The sequence below is a fragment of the Mustelus asterias genome, chromosome 18 (assembly GCF_964213995.1).
Source record: "Mustelus asterias chromosome 18, sMusAst1.hap1.1, whole genome shotgun sequence".
Taxonomy (NCBI): Eukaryota; Metazoa; Chordata; class Chondrichthyes; order Carcharhiniformes; family Triakidae; genus Mustelus; species Mustelus asterias.
The window spans coordinates 19,185,822-19,201,244 of record NC_135818.1 but is presented as its reverse complement, the minus strand read 5'-3'; the positions used below and the strand labels follow the sequence as shown (position 1 = coordinate 19,201,244).

The window sequence follows — 15,423 nt, the reverse complement described above, 5'->3', positions numbered from 1 at the left end:
GAGTTGTTGGCAACTGGCTAACTTAATTTGTACAAATTTTCACCTCCGCACTTTCAAGTTAATAATAAGCAAAGTGGTAATGAATCATTCTTGTTTAATTAACACAGGACAAGTGTTTGTCTGAGAAATTCATTGTTCCAATACATAACAAAAGTAAATATGAAAATTAATTGACTTTATATAAGATAGTTTATGATGTCAGGAGTGCTTTATACTCCCCTCCTCCTTCTGGTACCAGGCCTTACAAGGGCATTGGCCGCCATGGATTGCCATTGGATTGGTCCATGATTATGTTTGGCAAAGTGCTGCAGTGTTTCACCATTGCCCTCTGCAGCATGGCTGGCTGGAAACTCTCCCGCTCTTACCACTTACAACCAGGATTTTTGGAAGTATTTACTGGCTGGCAATCAAGCTGTTTGACCACACCTTCCATGGCCATCAACAAATCCCAAAGTGGGACTTGAGCCAGGAGCTTCTGACCCAGAGGTAGCGATGCTACCACCGCGCCACAAGACCCACGTTTTGCACTCGACACTTTTAACGCAGTCACTGAACGTAATGTCAGAAATTTGACGGCCAGTTTGCATACAGCACAAGCCCATGGACATCATCAGATCTTTAATGTTTTAGTGATGTTGGTTGAGGGAGAAATATGGTTCAGGAGCTGAGGGGAAATGACCCCTGGTCCTCTTTACAATAGTGCTGCAGGAATCCCTCACGACTACCTGACTGGGCCCTTGGTTCAACATCTCTTCTCAGAGACACTTTCAAACCCCCCAAGTTTGGGTCTCTCCCATCATGCCCTCTCTCTTGTCAGACTTTCAAAATCCCCACATGATGCAGGGCGCACAAAGTTTAATGAAAAGTGTGTTCTGTAAATTGAATATTAGGAAGGCATGTAGAACTGGAGAGATTTCCTGAATTCTGGGATTCTCCTGAAATTGCAAACTTGCTGTTGAGAGGCCTCATCTGATTGCTCAATAGGTGAAGCCAGAGCACGGGAGGGACCTTAGCCACACAGATCAGGATAGTCTCAGCTTCAATCACTAGTTGACGCCCATGACAGGAATGCTACAGTTTGATTCAGTATCCTGGGATAGGTGGCGGTGATGGTGGTGGGGAGGGGACAGAGGGGGGAGCGGGGGTGGAGATGGGTGGGGGGTAGTTAGTGAAATGATTGAAGATTCCAGCTCCGGGTTATATGGCAATGAGGTCAGCTGTGATGCCCACCTCGGGAAGACTGGTCACTTTCAAACCCACAATTTGTACGAGCTAAAAGGGCAAGGGTGGCAGGTGCAGAGGAACACCCTCTCGCCCTGTCCCAACTTGGGGAGAAGTCATTGCTCCTTCATTATCACTGGGTCAAAACACTGGGACTCCCAGACATAGCCACACCATGGGATCACTTTTTCTACATAGATTGCAGTGGCTCAGGAAGATTGTGTATTACCACCTTCTCAGGAGTGACTAGGGATAGAGAATAAATGCCAGGCTCACCAGCAATCCCCATCTCCCCAGAATAAATAAAAAAATTTAAAAACTAGGGAGAGGGTTTTGGCTTCTGGTGGGATTGTATCTTAATTTGAAGTGGTTTGCAACATTTTAATTCTTTGTATTTTTTTTTACACAGATGGACTTGCATTAATCTTGAATGAATCTGGCATATCAACCATGGCCCTGAATGCCTCAATGGACAATGTGACCATGGTTCCTTTGTTCCTGGGTCTTAACCTCCTCTTTGAGTTGAAACCTCTCTTCATTCCACTGTATGTGCTGCTCGTGATTGTGGCTTGTACCGGTAACCTCCTCCTCGTGGCCCACATCTCCGCCACCAAGAAGCTTCACACGACCACCAACTTTCTCATTGGCAATCTGGCTGCCTCTGACTTGGTGATGTGCATCTTCTGTGTCCCAATGACTGTTTCCTATGCATTTGAATCCAAAGGGTGGCTTTTCGGAATCTTCATGTGCTATTTTATAACCCTCATGCAATCCACCACTGTCTTTGTATCTGTCTTGTCCCTCACTGTCATAGCTGTGGATAGGTATGTGGTGGTGGCGTACCCAATACGCCAGAGAATCAGGCCTCGGTACTGTGCCTACATTGTCGCTTTCATCTGGTTGGTCTCAATTGCTGTTTCAATACCTTCCTCCTTGCACACCAACTATATAGACCTCAACCCGACTGGGCAGAACATGATCATCTGTGAGGAGGCCTGGGTCGGTTTGGACAGGCAGAGGCTGCTCTACTCCTGTATCATGCTGATGTTGTCCTACATGCTCCCGCTCTGCGCGGTCTCCATTTCCTACTGCGCCATCTCACGTCACCTGAAGAAGAGGAATGTCCCGGGAGCTGCCTCCTGCAGTCACGAGAAGTGGTCAAAGAAGCGGAGCAGGGCCTTCTGGATGCTCACCATCTCTGTCCTGTCCTTTGCCCTCTGCTGGGTCCCTCTGCAGACAGTCAATCTGATCCGGGACATTGACCTCAACATCATAGACAAGAGCTACATCAATGTGATCCAGGTGTCCTGCCATTTGATTGCCATGAGCTCCGCCTGTTACAACCCCTTCATCTATGCCTCCCTCCACAACAAGTTCCGACTCCAGCTGAACAAACTCCCATTCTGCAACAAGAGGCGAGCAAATGGCACCATATCGAGCCAAACATCCCGCATGAACACCTGTTCCTCTCTGGATGCACCCACCATCATCAGCTTAAAGGAGAAGCTCTCTTTGAAATAGAGCGACGTGTCTCTGTCGGATAGGACTAAAACGTCTCTCTGCCTCACTGAGTCTATCAAAGCAGAGTACCACAAGACAAAATGGCTGGTGCCTTCCACCAGGAGCCCAATAGTGCGACTGCCCCATTGGACCATAAGTCAAGTTAAATTGGTCTAATTGGGTTCCTTTTAAGAACTGGGCACAGGCCATTGATTAGTTTCAACACTCCCACTCAACACAACCACCTACTCAAGGGTAAGGCTCCCAAACAGAACCAGGATAGTTGGGGTTTGAACCATTGGACTGAACTCTGAAATTTGCTATACTAAGAATCAAAATAATTAACCGCTCCCTGTAATGAAACAGAGAGGCAGAAATTGTCATTTTGAAAACTAGTTGAAATTTCTGATTTCTCTGAAGAAGGCTCATCTCGACTCGAAACGTTGGGTTTATTCTTTCCCCACAGGTGCTGTCAGACTTGCTGAGCTTTTCCAGCATTTTCTGTTTTTGTTTCGGATTCCAGCATCTGCAGTATACTGAAATTTCAGATGTTTCACTCAAAAATAGAATGTTGACTTTTGGACACCAATCCAAGCGGCACGTGGCAACAGTAACCAATCAAAATATAAGAAAGAAAATTGCACATGAAAAGAGAGAGGGACAGCCGGCTTTGCTGAATGGTGTTTTAGTTCCTTTTGCCTCGGGAAAATTATCAGCTGAACTCTGTCCAATTCTTAAGCAGAAAAAGACATTGTTGTAAAGAGAAAGATAGGCCTGGACCCTTCACCAGAACTGAAATGGCCAGATCAGAGGATACCTTCTCAGGACTGAAGAATAATCAAAGAAAGGGCAGGAGAAAATTCTACAGGAAGGAGGCTGGATGAAGATTACTTATTAGATCTAAATCTATCAAACATGTGAATAAAGACTGTTCGACTGATGGTAAAGAATTATCCAATCAGAGTGGCATCATCAGGATGGACAGACAAGGTGACCAATGGCAGGAGAGTGAGGTGCACAGTGATTGCAGGCAGGAGGTCATGTGATGAATACTCCAGAACTATGTCCAACTAGTGTTGGTGACCCTACTCATGGGTGCAAATTCTGAAGGAAAATAATATCTCCACCTTGAGAATTCAATCTGCTGTTCAGACTGAGAGGGCAAGCCTTTTTAATGCAACTTTGGACTTGTGATCAGATCACATGTGTTATATCCAAGTGTTAAGGTATGAGAAGGAAGTTACACTCGAGTAACTGACTTAGAAGTTCTCACCTGGAGCAGAAATGGTCTTGCTGGGAGCTGTCTGTACAAATTTAAATTACTGTAGCTTAAGGTGCAACAGTGATCATTGTTGTTGCATTTTCATTAGATTTTTGATTATATGTGGAATAAAGATCTAACAGCTAGTCAAACTGAGAATTGTACTATCTGTTCACCACAATTAGAGCAATCACTATAATAACCAAGGGTTGGGAGCTAAATCAATCTACTTTGATCGTCACTGGATCCTGATAGAGATATTTAAAATTCTGAAGGGTTTTAATAGGATGGATGTGGAGCAGTCCAATACTAGGAGCGACAAGTATAAGATAATCACTAATAAGCCTATTAAGGAATTCAGGGGAAACTGTTTACCTGGAACATGGTTAGCATGTGGAACTAACTACCACATGGTAAGGTTAAGGCAAATAACTTCGATGCTTTTAAGGGGAAGTCAGATAAGCATGTGAGGGAAAATGGAATAGAAGGAGAGATTGGTGGAATGAGTTTGAAGCAAAGAGAGTGGGGAAAGCTCGTATGGGGAACAGAAATATCAGTGTAAGCTCATTAGACCTAATGATGGGTTTTTGTGCTGTGATAGGATTCAGGGCAGAGGCAATTTCACCTAAGAGTGCTTGATACTGCTACTTGGTACATGAAACGAAAATCTTCTGTCTTTCAGTTCTAATATCCCTCCCTCTATGGGCAGAACATTTATTTCAAAAATTGTTGAAAAAGCACAAATTACACAGGATTATTTAGAATTAAACATTAATACATTTGAGAACTGCTTGAAGGCAACCAAAATTTCATTGAGCATTTTTCCTCCACTTCAGAACCAATTACAATGTGGCCAGATTATTTTTGCTGTCCAAGGGTTATTATGTTTTTATTCTCCACAATTTTAAAAGACTCACCCTTGCTTTCAAATCCCGCCATATTCTCACATACCTCCCTGTCTCTGCAATCTCTTCTGGCTCCACCACGAGATATCTGCGCTCCTCTAATATGGCCCTCTGAAACATGCCCGATTTTAATCGCTCCACCACTGATCGCAGTGCCACCAGCTACCCACTCCCTCAGCTCAGGAGGGTAATAAATGCTGGCCTTGCCAGCGATGCCCTCATCTTGTCAATTTAAAAAGAACTGCAAATATCTCAATCACTGATGTGATTAGTGTATTCCTGCACTGTTACAGGAAGAAACCTTGGGGGTGATTTTGAACCCACACTCTCGACATCTGCAGGAATGGCAGTGCGTGCTCAAAATCTGGAGAATGCAACTTGCGTTGGCGAGTTTCCAAGTTCCAATCTTACCGGTCCCTTCGCTGGCAGAGTAGCATGAATTGCCCCGGGACTGCAGAAAGCTCATTTTAATACATTAACATGTCATTAGCGAGCACTCTCGCCCCTCACTGGATATTCAGCGGGCACCAGTGTGATGTCACGCAGCCACCATTTATAACAGCTCTACATCAGCTTGAACCTGGTGCCTTCACCTCTGAGGGGGGTTTCGGAGGTGAGCGCTCAGGCAGCCAGCACCCTCCGTGGTGTGCACTGCTCAGGGGGCCACTCTGAAGTACAACTCGGGCCTGGGGTGGGGGCCTTATCTTCCCTTCATGTCAGGGTGCCCTGGGGTTGTGAAGGCTGGTATGCAGGCAGCACTTTCTGTGCCCTCCTTCCTGGGTTGCTGCTTTTATTGCAGCTGAGAGAGTGCCCTTCCTTAATGGGGGCTGGCCACAGGGTGGGAGTGACATACGCTGCCATTCTCACACTCCACAGGGATGAGGTGTCAGGTGAGCGCGGTGGTTCCCCCAAGCTGGGTGACATGAACAGACAGGATGGAGGCTCAGTGGGTGAGCAAAGTGAGATTTATTGCCAGAATTCAAAATATAATGGTAATCTTTCTACAGTAGAACCTATATTCACCCGTGCCTGCTAAGTGCATACGGTTTCTTTATCTTCCTGACCCTACCATGGGGTGTACGCCCAGGATCCACAACTGAGGTTAGGCAGCCTGCTGACTTCTATGCCCTTTTGCCTGAGATGACCCTGGCAGATGTCCCCTGAGGGGCTTGGCCCTAGAGGGTACAGGCTTGCTTTCGGGCAGCATGGATGTTTGACAGCTTTCCTCCTCGGTGTCAGGGGCTGGAGGTGTGTCACAGGGAGGGGGGCATCAGGTGGGCTAGAAATGCCCAGAGTCCCCTGGCTGGAGAGCCTCGGGCCGTACTCCTGCCGATCCTCTTCCCTTCAGGTTCCTGGGGACTCCTGAGCTCCTCCATGGGATGGAGATAGTGCTGGAGTGAGATCCAGAAACCTTGCCGCCATCTGGCGCTGACGCTCGTGGATTCCCACCAGTGCCTGCACCATGCACTCAAAGCCCTGCACCATGGAGCTCACGTACTCAGACATGGAGGTCATGAGCTGAGCCATGGTGTGGACATCTCCTGCACCAAGGTCTCCACTGCGGACGCCATTCTCACAGTGTTGGCCTCGGTGCGCTGCAATGATGGCACCATCTCCTCAGATAGAGGGCGATGGGACTCCACCAATCGACCTTGCACTCCAAGGATGGCTGCTGTCAAACCTTTCTGATACTCGTGACTCTGCCTTTGCAGCTCCAGCAGCTGAGACAACCAGACCCGGGGCACATCATTGGCAAGGGGCTCAGTAGAGCCCTGGGCTCCAAATGTCAGTTCCCTGGGACATCCCTACTTCTGCCTGCTGTGGATCTTCAGCTGTGAGTTGTTCAGCAGTCAGTGAGCCAAAAGTCTGCCTACTTATTGAACCCAATGAGGTGGTACTAGCTGTGACACCTCTTCAATGGTGGGGTTGGAAAAATCCTCCTCTGAACTGCTGGAGTCCGGTGGGAGCAGAGGATGTGAGGATAGACCGGCCAGTTCCGCTGGTCGACCTGCGAGTGAAGGGACATGGCATCAGTGTATTACAGGGGATACGGGGGGGGACATTGATTTCATTGAGACTTGAGGAATGACAACATATGTGTTGAGGATTCTCACGTTTCTCTGCTGCCCTCACTTCACCAGCAGCACAGGCACGTTCTTCCTCCTCCCGGCCAGCTTGAGGGCTCACTCCTCGAAACATGTGAGGGTTCTCAGCTCAGGCACGAGTTCGGCTGGCTGCCCGCTGACTCTTGTTGTGGTTGTCTGCAACGACACAGAGAGGAAGAGTGTAGGTGGGAGTCGTGAGATTGAAGATGATGAGGTATGGCAGGCATGGGACTTGGGTGGGAGCTGGAGTGTGCAGAGCAGAGCAGCTACTGGGAGAACATGGTGATTGTGGGAGGGAGAGGGAGATCTGGCAAAGGCCAACATGGCTGAGTCAGAGAAAGGGTTGGGGGTGTGAGGTGGTGTGTGAGGGGGGTCCAATGGGAGATTAGGGGTTGTTCACTTACCCTGGCTGAGTGACAAAGATCACTGCTCTCTCATTCCCTTCTGGCACGCGCTTGCACTGCCCAGGGCTGTCATTGCATCTCAGGCAGGGGTGGTGACCCGGTGGAAGACTGCCTCCTGGAACGGGGGTAGAATGTGTCCTGCCTCTGCTCCACTCCATCCAGCATCCTGGTGAGGGCCTCCTCGGAAAAGCACGGTGCTGCCATCTCCTGCAGTTGTTGTGGAACAAGTGCTGGTGAGTGCTGGGTTGCTGTTTATGTGCAGCAGTTAAGTCATTGCGGTGCGGGCGAATCAGAGGGAACATGCTGGTGGAGCAATGTGAAACATGTGGGCATAAAGATTATTGCTAATAAGGCAAAAGATGCAGCCTGAAATCGCACTGACGCCGTTCGTAGGAAACACTGGGTGGAATTGTACGGCCATTTTATGCCCATTTTGCAGCAGGAAAATGTCGTAAAATTGGGTGTAAAGCACTAGCACGATTGGTGCTGGTTTTTGCGACTGGCGCGATTTTATGGCACCCTGATTACTGGCGCGGTCGGGGAATGGGAACAGACATGTTGGCGTCTCTGATGGAACTGGAGGCCATTGAGGCCCCTCAGGGAGGCTGAGTGCAAGGCGGGGGGTGCACTTGGGCAATGTCAGACTGGCATAGCCACCCTGGCATCTGGGCAATGCCAGTCTGGACCTGGGAAATGCCTACTGGACGCTTGGGTTATGCACACCGGTCAGTGCCAGGGACGGGGCCAATGGGGGGACTGTGGGGAGCATTGCCAGGGGCGGGGCCAATGGGGGTAGGGCCTGTGGGGCAGTGCCAGGGGATGGGGCCAATGGGGATGTGGTAAGTGGGGGGCCCAGTTGTGGGGGGGGGGGGTTATGGGGGTCCACTGGCACTCTGCATGCGATTGGTGAGGGAGGGCATCAGGGCCGTGATCGGTGGGGGAGGGTAGCAGGGCCATGATCAGTCTTGGCAGCGTGGGGGTGGTGGGGCCTGTATCTCAGGCTGTGGGCCCCTGCAATTGCAGGGGGAGGGGGAAGCTCGTTTGAGGCTGCCTGCAAAAGCAGGGGCCTGACAACTCTCTGTCTGTCAGATCCCTGCTACTGTTAATGCACATGTGCAGCATCAGAGGTCTGCACATGCGCAATAATTCCCTCTACAGGCTGGCTGGCGAGTTAAGCCCCGCCCACAGCCTCTCTGGCTTTAAACTGACCAGCCCACCTTTTCAGGGACAGAGTACATAAGATTGGGTGTGATAACTCGCCCATAAAACGGATCTGGAACTTTCCCATTTTCAGACTAGCTGGACATTTAGAAAATATCTCATAAAATTCCACCCATTCAGTTTTTTGTCCCAGAACCAACACTCTGCCACAACACCAACAGCATCAGCAGCAGCTGGAGTACTAGCAGCACCAGGTGCCTTCTATTCCGAAACATGCTGCGCTACAGGACGGAGGGATGGACACCAAGATCCCCCAATACAGGATCTACAGGCGGAGAGAGGATCAACTGTCTGAACATGTATAAACACCAGTGCCGCAGGAGGCTCAGCTTTCACAACAGCTCATGGTTGACATCTGCTGTCCCCTGAAACAAAACCTCCTTTCCAGTGGAGCAAGTGGTCAAGCATTTCAATAGCCAGAAAGGTGCCAGTCTCTGGGAGAGCCTCACACTGGCTCTCTGCCTCTCGCCAAGTGGTGGCCTCTCTTCGCAAGGTGAGAAAGCAGAGGTGTGACTGCTGCCCATGGCTTGTGTGGAGAGGAGGAAGGTACAATACATGTGGAGGCTCAGCCTGAGGCATAAGTGGGAGAGGAAACTAGGCTGAGGATGAATGTAAATCTTGGCTTTTTGGATGAGGATATGGGGAGGTGCCTGGACAGAGAGGAATGAGTAGAGCTGCTAGATCTATTGTTCTGAGGAGTGCTTTGTAGGCGAAAGCTTGGGAAGTCAGAGCTTGAGGCTTGGTACCTGCAAGCACTATGATTCTCCCCTTTTCCACCCCCCTGCATTCTCTTGGTGCACTGTCTCCAAGCTGAATAGGCCACACATCTGCTGTTTGTCTCCATGGACACATCTGTCCAATCTTGCTCGATTAGATAAATTGTCTACTCCCATTGGCAGCCATACTTTTAGCTGCTGTAGCCTTAAGATTTAGAATTCGTTCTCTAAACCTCCCGACCTCTCACTGCTCCTTTAAATTGCTCCTTAAACATGCTTCTTTGACCAAGATTTTGGTCACCTGTCTTTAGATGGTTTGGTGTCAAATTCCGCCTGGTGGTGTATTCCTGCTGAATGGATGTTTTACCACATTAAAGGAGGGACACAGGTATGAGCTGTTGTTCACTCTTAATCCTTGAAAACTGGCCATAAATCAGGATGAATCCACACTGGTGCAAAATACATGTGGTCCATTGGAGGGAACGGATTGCTGGGCAAAATGGGCTTTTCTCATTCCCGGATTTTTTTATGCAGTCGAGAGCCCCATTAATAATTATAGAATCATGGAATCATACAGCACAGCCAAAGCCTTCGCAATTCGTCCCACTTCCTTCCTTTTTCCCAATGTTTCCTTTGCCAAGTATTGCTCTCATTACTTTTTGAAGTTATTGCTCCCACACCACTTCGGGCAAAGCGTTATCTCAAGACTTATCACCTGTCTAAGCAAAGCTTTTACTAGTCTTCATACTCCAGCAGATTTTGAGTTTAATTTTGACAGGGGGCACACAAGTGTCAGGTAAGCAATGCATTTATTGGGTTGTTTCATGAAAGCATCAGCTGGCCTGTTTAATTAAATGATCTAAATTATTTGTACTTCCACGGAAATCATATGTGAGAAGATATGTAACAGGGTAACAGCACACAGACTACATCCAGTTACAATGTCGCTTGTTTGAATAGCTCTGCTAACTTTTGAAGTTTCCTTAATTTGGCTATTTTCAACCATCTATTAAATTACTAATGCATGTAATTCCCTTCATCATAGCGTAATGCTTAATTTGTTCTAATTACCGCGAATGCTTACTTATATTTTGTACATTATCTCCTGCAAATTGGCTTCATCTAACTCAGGACATGGTAGGGGTCAGGACAAGGTAGATATAAAATGTCATGAGACTGTGCTCATTATCTCAAGTTAAATAATCGCCGTGTCAGAACTCTTTCAAGTCAGCGTCAACTTATTTTATTGGTTCGACACACAGTACAATATCACAGAGAATAATCCTCACCTTCATGAATAAACAAGGACACTGTATTAAACTGTTGGGTAAGTGGGAACATTGCCCTGTTCCACAGTGATTAATCCTCCCTTTGACAGATAAACATAAATCTGTGCAGTTGTACCTCATAACCAAGTTCAATCAGTAAATAGCAAAATCACACAGCCACAGGATACAATTATACAGTGACAAACAGGAACTGTGTACTGGTACATAGTGAGTGATCCTTCTGGTGCTGAACTTAAAGGAATTCCTTGCACTTAGAATCATTGAAAATATAGCCATTCAACCCATCGTGCCTGTGTCTCAGCTCTTTGGGAGAGTTATTCAATTCACCCCAGTCACCGGCTCTTTTCCCCATAGCCCTAAAAAGTTTCCCCCCCATAAGCACATTCTCTTTGGAAAGTCACTATTGGATCTATTTCTGCCACCCTTTCAGGCAATACATTCCAAATCACAACATTTTTTGTTATTCATTTATGGGATGTGGGCGTCGCTGGCTGGGCCAGCATTTATTACCCATCCCTAATTGTCCTGAGTGGCTTGCTAGACCATTTCAAGGGGTCATTTAAGAATCAACAACATTGGTCTGGAGTCACATGTAGACCAGACCCGGTGAGGACGGCAGATTTTCTTCCCTAAAGGACATTAGTGAACCAGATGGGTTTTTACAACAATCAACAACGATTTTATGGTCATCATTACACCTAACCAGCATGAAAAAAGTGCAGCTTAGGTGCATTGGCCATGCTAAATTCTCCCTCAGTGTAACCTAAACAGGTGCCAGAGTGTGGCAACTAGGGGATTCTCACAGTAACTTAATTGCAGTGTTAATGTAAACCTACTTGTGACGAATAAATAAACTTTCTCTTAGACTTTTAATTCCAGATTTTTATTCAACCGTCTGATCATTTTTACCCCGCACCAATTTATTTGTGACACAGGTAGTAAGTCAGAGATTAAACCTTTATGGTTCTGTTTTTTAGTTTAGCCCCTAGCCACCCTTACGGAGCGTTTTTCTTCATCCTGTCTATGTTCTTGGTACGCACGTGGGCCATGACAACTGGATCCTCTCTTCCCACTCCAAGTTCCTCTCCAGCCCTGAGGAGATGTCCTGAGCCCTGGCATGGGGCAATGGCACAGCCTTCACGACTCATGCTCTGATCTGCAAGGAACAGTATCCATTGTCCCTAAGTATACTGTCCCATACTACTGCTAATTTCTTTTTGGTCCACCCACTCGAATGACCCCTATACCATGACGCTGTGCTCAATTTGCTTATCCTCATTGAAATCCCTGTTCTCATCTTCACAGGCCACACAAGAGGTTTATCAAGAGTCAGTTGTTTTCCTCTTGGCAGGAATATGGTATGGTGTCTTATTGTATTAAGATAGAGATGGTTGCCGAGCCTTGAAGTTACTTCATCTGCTATATTTAAACAACAACTTGCATTTATATAGCATATTTGCAAAGTAATTCATCCCAAGGTGCTTCACAGGAACTTGATTGAACAGGCTGTGACATGGAGCCATGTAAAGAGATATTAGGCCAGATGTTCAAAAACTTGTGTAAGGGACTGAGGAACATTTGTGGGGAAGACAATTACCAGTGTTCTTTGTCCTTTGTGGGCTTCAGTGTCCTGTTTGCCGGGTGGGTGCTGTAAACAGGATGCTGTTGGTTGAGTGATGTGGGCTGGGCCAATGGGATTGCTCTGGGGGCGGGAGGAAAAAAAGGCGCCAGGAAGTGAAGCAGTGAAAAGAGAGAGAGCTGAAGGTGCAGAGCTGAAGGTGCAGAGCTGAAGGCAGAGAGCTGAAAGTGCAGAGCTGAAGGTGCAGAGCTGAAGGTGCAGAGCTGACGAGAGAGAGAGCTGAAGGCAGAGAGCTGAAGGTGCAGAGCTGAAGGTGCAGAGCTGAAGAGAGAGAGAGCTTTTTCCAGGCAGGGAGAATTCGGTTTGGAGTGAGAGGCAGCCAGGCGTTCCCCTGCCTGTTCTTTTCATTACTGCCGAGGAGGGCAGCATTCAGCGCACTCGACCTACGTTGCTGCACGGATAGCTCGCGGCACCTCTGCCTCCTGCGGCATCATCTTCCACACGTGTGTCTCTCCTGGACTGTGTGTGGGTGTCGTGAGTAACTGGTGGGGACTATACAGTCCAACTGGATCAGTATCTACGAATGTGTTCCGGAGGATGAGTTTCCCTATATGTGCACCAACAGAGGGCCTCCAACGATTATAGATCAGAGCTCACCGTTTTATGTCTGTTAATTATATGTGTTATTAAATTTTTTTTTGATATCCCGATTACAGTTCTGACATTTATGGGTAAACAGGGAATTAGCCAAATCAACATCAACCGCTAGGAATTCGGGATCCTGTTGATTGAATATTTAAATAGTAGCCCCATATAGTGGTCAGCAGGGGGTTACATTTTTGGAGGCACCGCTGAGATCATTCCTGTTTACCCATACAGGTCAAATAAAAATTTTTCCCCCGTCAGTCAGTAACAGTTAACCCAGTAATTAGAACAGGAAAAGTTTTACAGTGTTAGTAGCTCACTTAAGACAATGGATTTTTCTCAGGCTGCTGACTGGGGCCGCCAAAAGAATATCAGTCTTTCTCATGGCATATTACTGAGCAATGTGCCAATAGATACTAGTGAGGAGACCATTGCTAGGGTCTTAAACACAGTGAAAGTATTTGGTTGCACCAAGATTTGTGGTCGCCGTGGGGATTCTACTGGCACACAGTTGTTCATACTAGTGGAGACTAGCATTGATTTAACCCCTGACACTGTACCTCCAGATGTAGGTATTGAAGGAGAAGCTGGGCCATGGGCTGTGCATACACTAGAAAGCTTGGACACACAGGATGCTGTTCCTGAAGAGGATGCTTTCCATCCAAAGCTGTTCCTACAGGAAGGCAAGTCAATGGAGGATTTTCAGGCCATAGTATCAGAAAATCAAGCTCCCAAAGTGGATGTGAACATGGATTTAGTGACTGCTATTGGCAAACTGGTGGACAAGTGCAACCAAGTGTCTACCGATGGGCCTAGCTACAGAAAGCTGAGACTGTTTTCAGGACTGAAACCTGTACCCCCAGGTGAGGAAGAATACGATGCCTGGATGGAGCAGGCTACCCAGATGATCAATGAGTGGCAATGCACTGACGCCGCCAAGAGACAGCGTATAGTGGAGAGTTTAAAAGGGCCTGCTGCTGACATCGTTCGATTTTTGAAAGTTAGCACTCCCACTGCTACAGCCACCAATTATTTATCTGCCCTGGACACAGCTTATGGCACCACAGAGAGTGGAGCCGACATCTTGGCCAAGTTCAGACACACATACCAGGATGAAGGAGAAAAACTCTCTGCTTTTCTATATCGCCTTGACAAACTTCTCCATCGTGCTCTTCTTAAGGGAGGAATTACGGCTGCAGGCATGAATCGAGCTCGGATGGAACAGCTAGTCAAGGGTGCACTCACTCGAGACATGGTTGCTCTGCGTGTAAGGATGAGCCACACCCTGGACAAACCCCCTTCCTTCTTCCAGCTGATGCGGGAGGTAAGAGAGGAAGAAAATTGGATTAACGCCAGAGAAGGGGTGAAAGCTACTGCCACCGCAGCCACCACCAGTGTACCGCAGTCCTCAGTTACGTCTGAGTTGAACAGCCTACGAAATGAGGTAAGGGAACTGACTTCTCAGGTGGCCAGACTGTTGAGTGCCGTTCCAATTACCCCTACATCTGAAAGTACGACAGCAAGGACTGGGTCCGTACAGCAGGCGCCAGAAGCTGCTGTTCGGGACGCGTCGCCCCGAGTGAAAATGTCCAAACCACTGCCAGCAGGAATCTTTTGCTACAGGTGTGGGCAAGATGGGCATACAAGGAGAGAGTGCAAAGAACTCGAGGATCTGAGGAGAGTGAATCAGAAGCTGATCAAAGCAAGCAGACAGCAGGGAAACTTCTCAGGAGCCATGTGAAGGAACGGTGCTTGGTTCCGTGTGAAATACGTTCCACCCACTGTCCACCCCCAGCGAAGCAAGGCTCAAAACAGTTACCTGCAGGATTAGTGGGGCCCATCTCTGGTGTACCTGTGCAAATAGAAGGAGTTTATGCAAGAGCTTTGCTTGACAGTGGCTCCCAAGTAACCATTTTGTATCGCAACTTCTACGACACCTACCTGAAACACTTACCTCTCCAGCCACTTGAAGACCTGGAAATATGGGGTTTAAGCTCTCACCAATACCCATATGATGGCTACCTGTCCATACAACTCGAGTTCACTGCCGCTGTAACCGGAGTGCCGCAGACAGTTGACACTTTGGCCTTAGTATGTCCTGACCCTGTGAAAGATAACAACATTGCCGTGCTGGTGGGAACAAATACCCGGCTGGTGAGAGAGTTGGTGGAGTCCTGTAAAGAACAGGCGGGAGAACGCTTGTTGGGTACTTTGACCATACACCCCTTCCTCCGAGAAGCTTATGAGACACTCACCCAGTCTGAGACAACAGAAGGGGTAGACAAGCATGGTACTGTGTGGTTTACCCAGCACAAGCCAATCACCTTGCAACCAGGACAAGTGTTTAAAGTCACTGGCCTCCCAAAGTTTCCTGGTGATTTCACAGACCAGCTAGCACTGATAGATCAGCCTATTGACACTTTTTCCCCTGAAGAGTTGTGGGTGAGGCCTGAGGTTCATCTTGCATCAGTTGTTTCCAGCAGACGCATTACTGTGACTGTGAAGAACCTGTCATTCAAAGAAATCTCCTTGAAACGTGGGACTCCAGTAGCCCATATTTTTCCAGTAGCCCCTGTT

General features: G+C 47.8%; 1 protein-coding gene across 1 annotated transcript; it reads left to right on the top strand.

Moving 5' to 3' along the window:
* Window positions 1–1,671: 1,671 nt before the first annotated feature.
* Window positions 1,672–2,742, top strand: LOC144506806 (prolactin-releasing peptide receptor-like). Its single transcript, XM_078233165.1, has one exon. The coding sequence runs from the start codon at window positions 1,672–1,674 to the stop codon at window positions 2,740–2,742; it is 1,071 nt and encodes a 356-aa protein (XP_078089291.1).
* The last annotated feature ends 12,681 nt before the right edge of the window (window positions 2,743–15,423 follow it).

Coding starts and splice junctions, on each gene's coding strand:
- LOC144506806 (XM_078233165.1), top strand. CDS start 1,672: ATGGCCCTGAATGCCTCAATGGACAATGTGACCATGGTTCCTTTGTTC.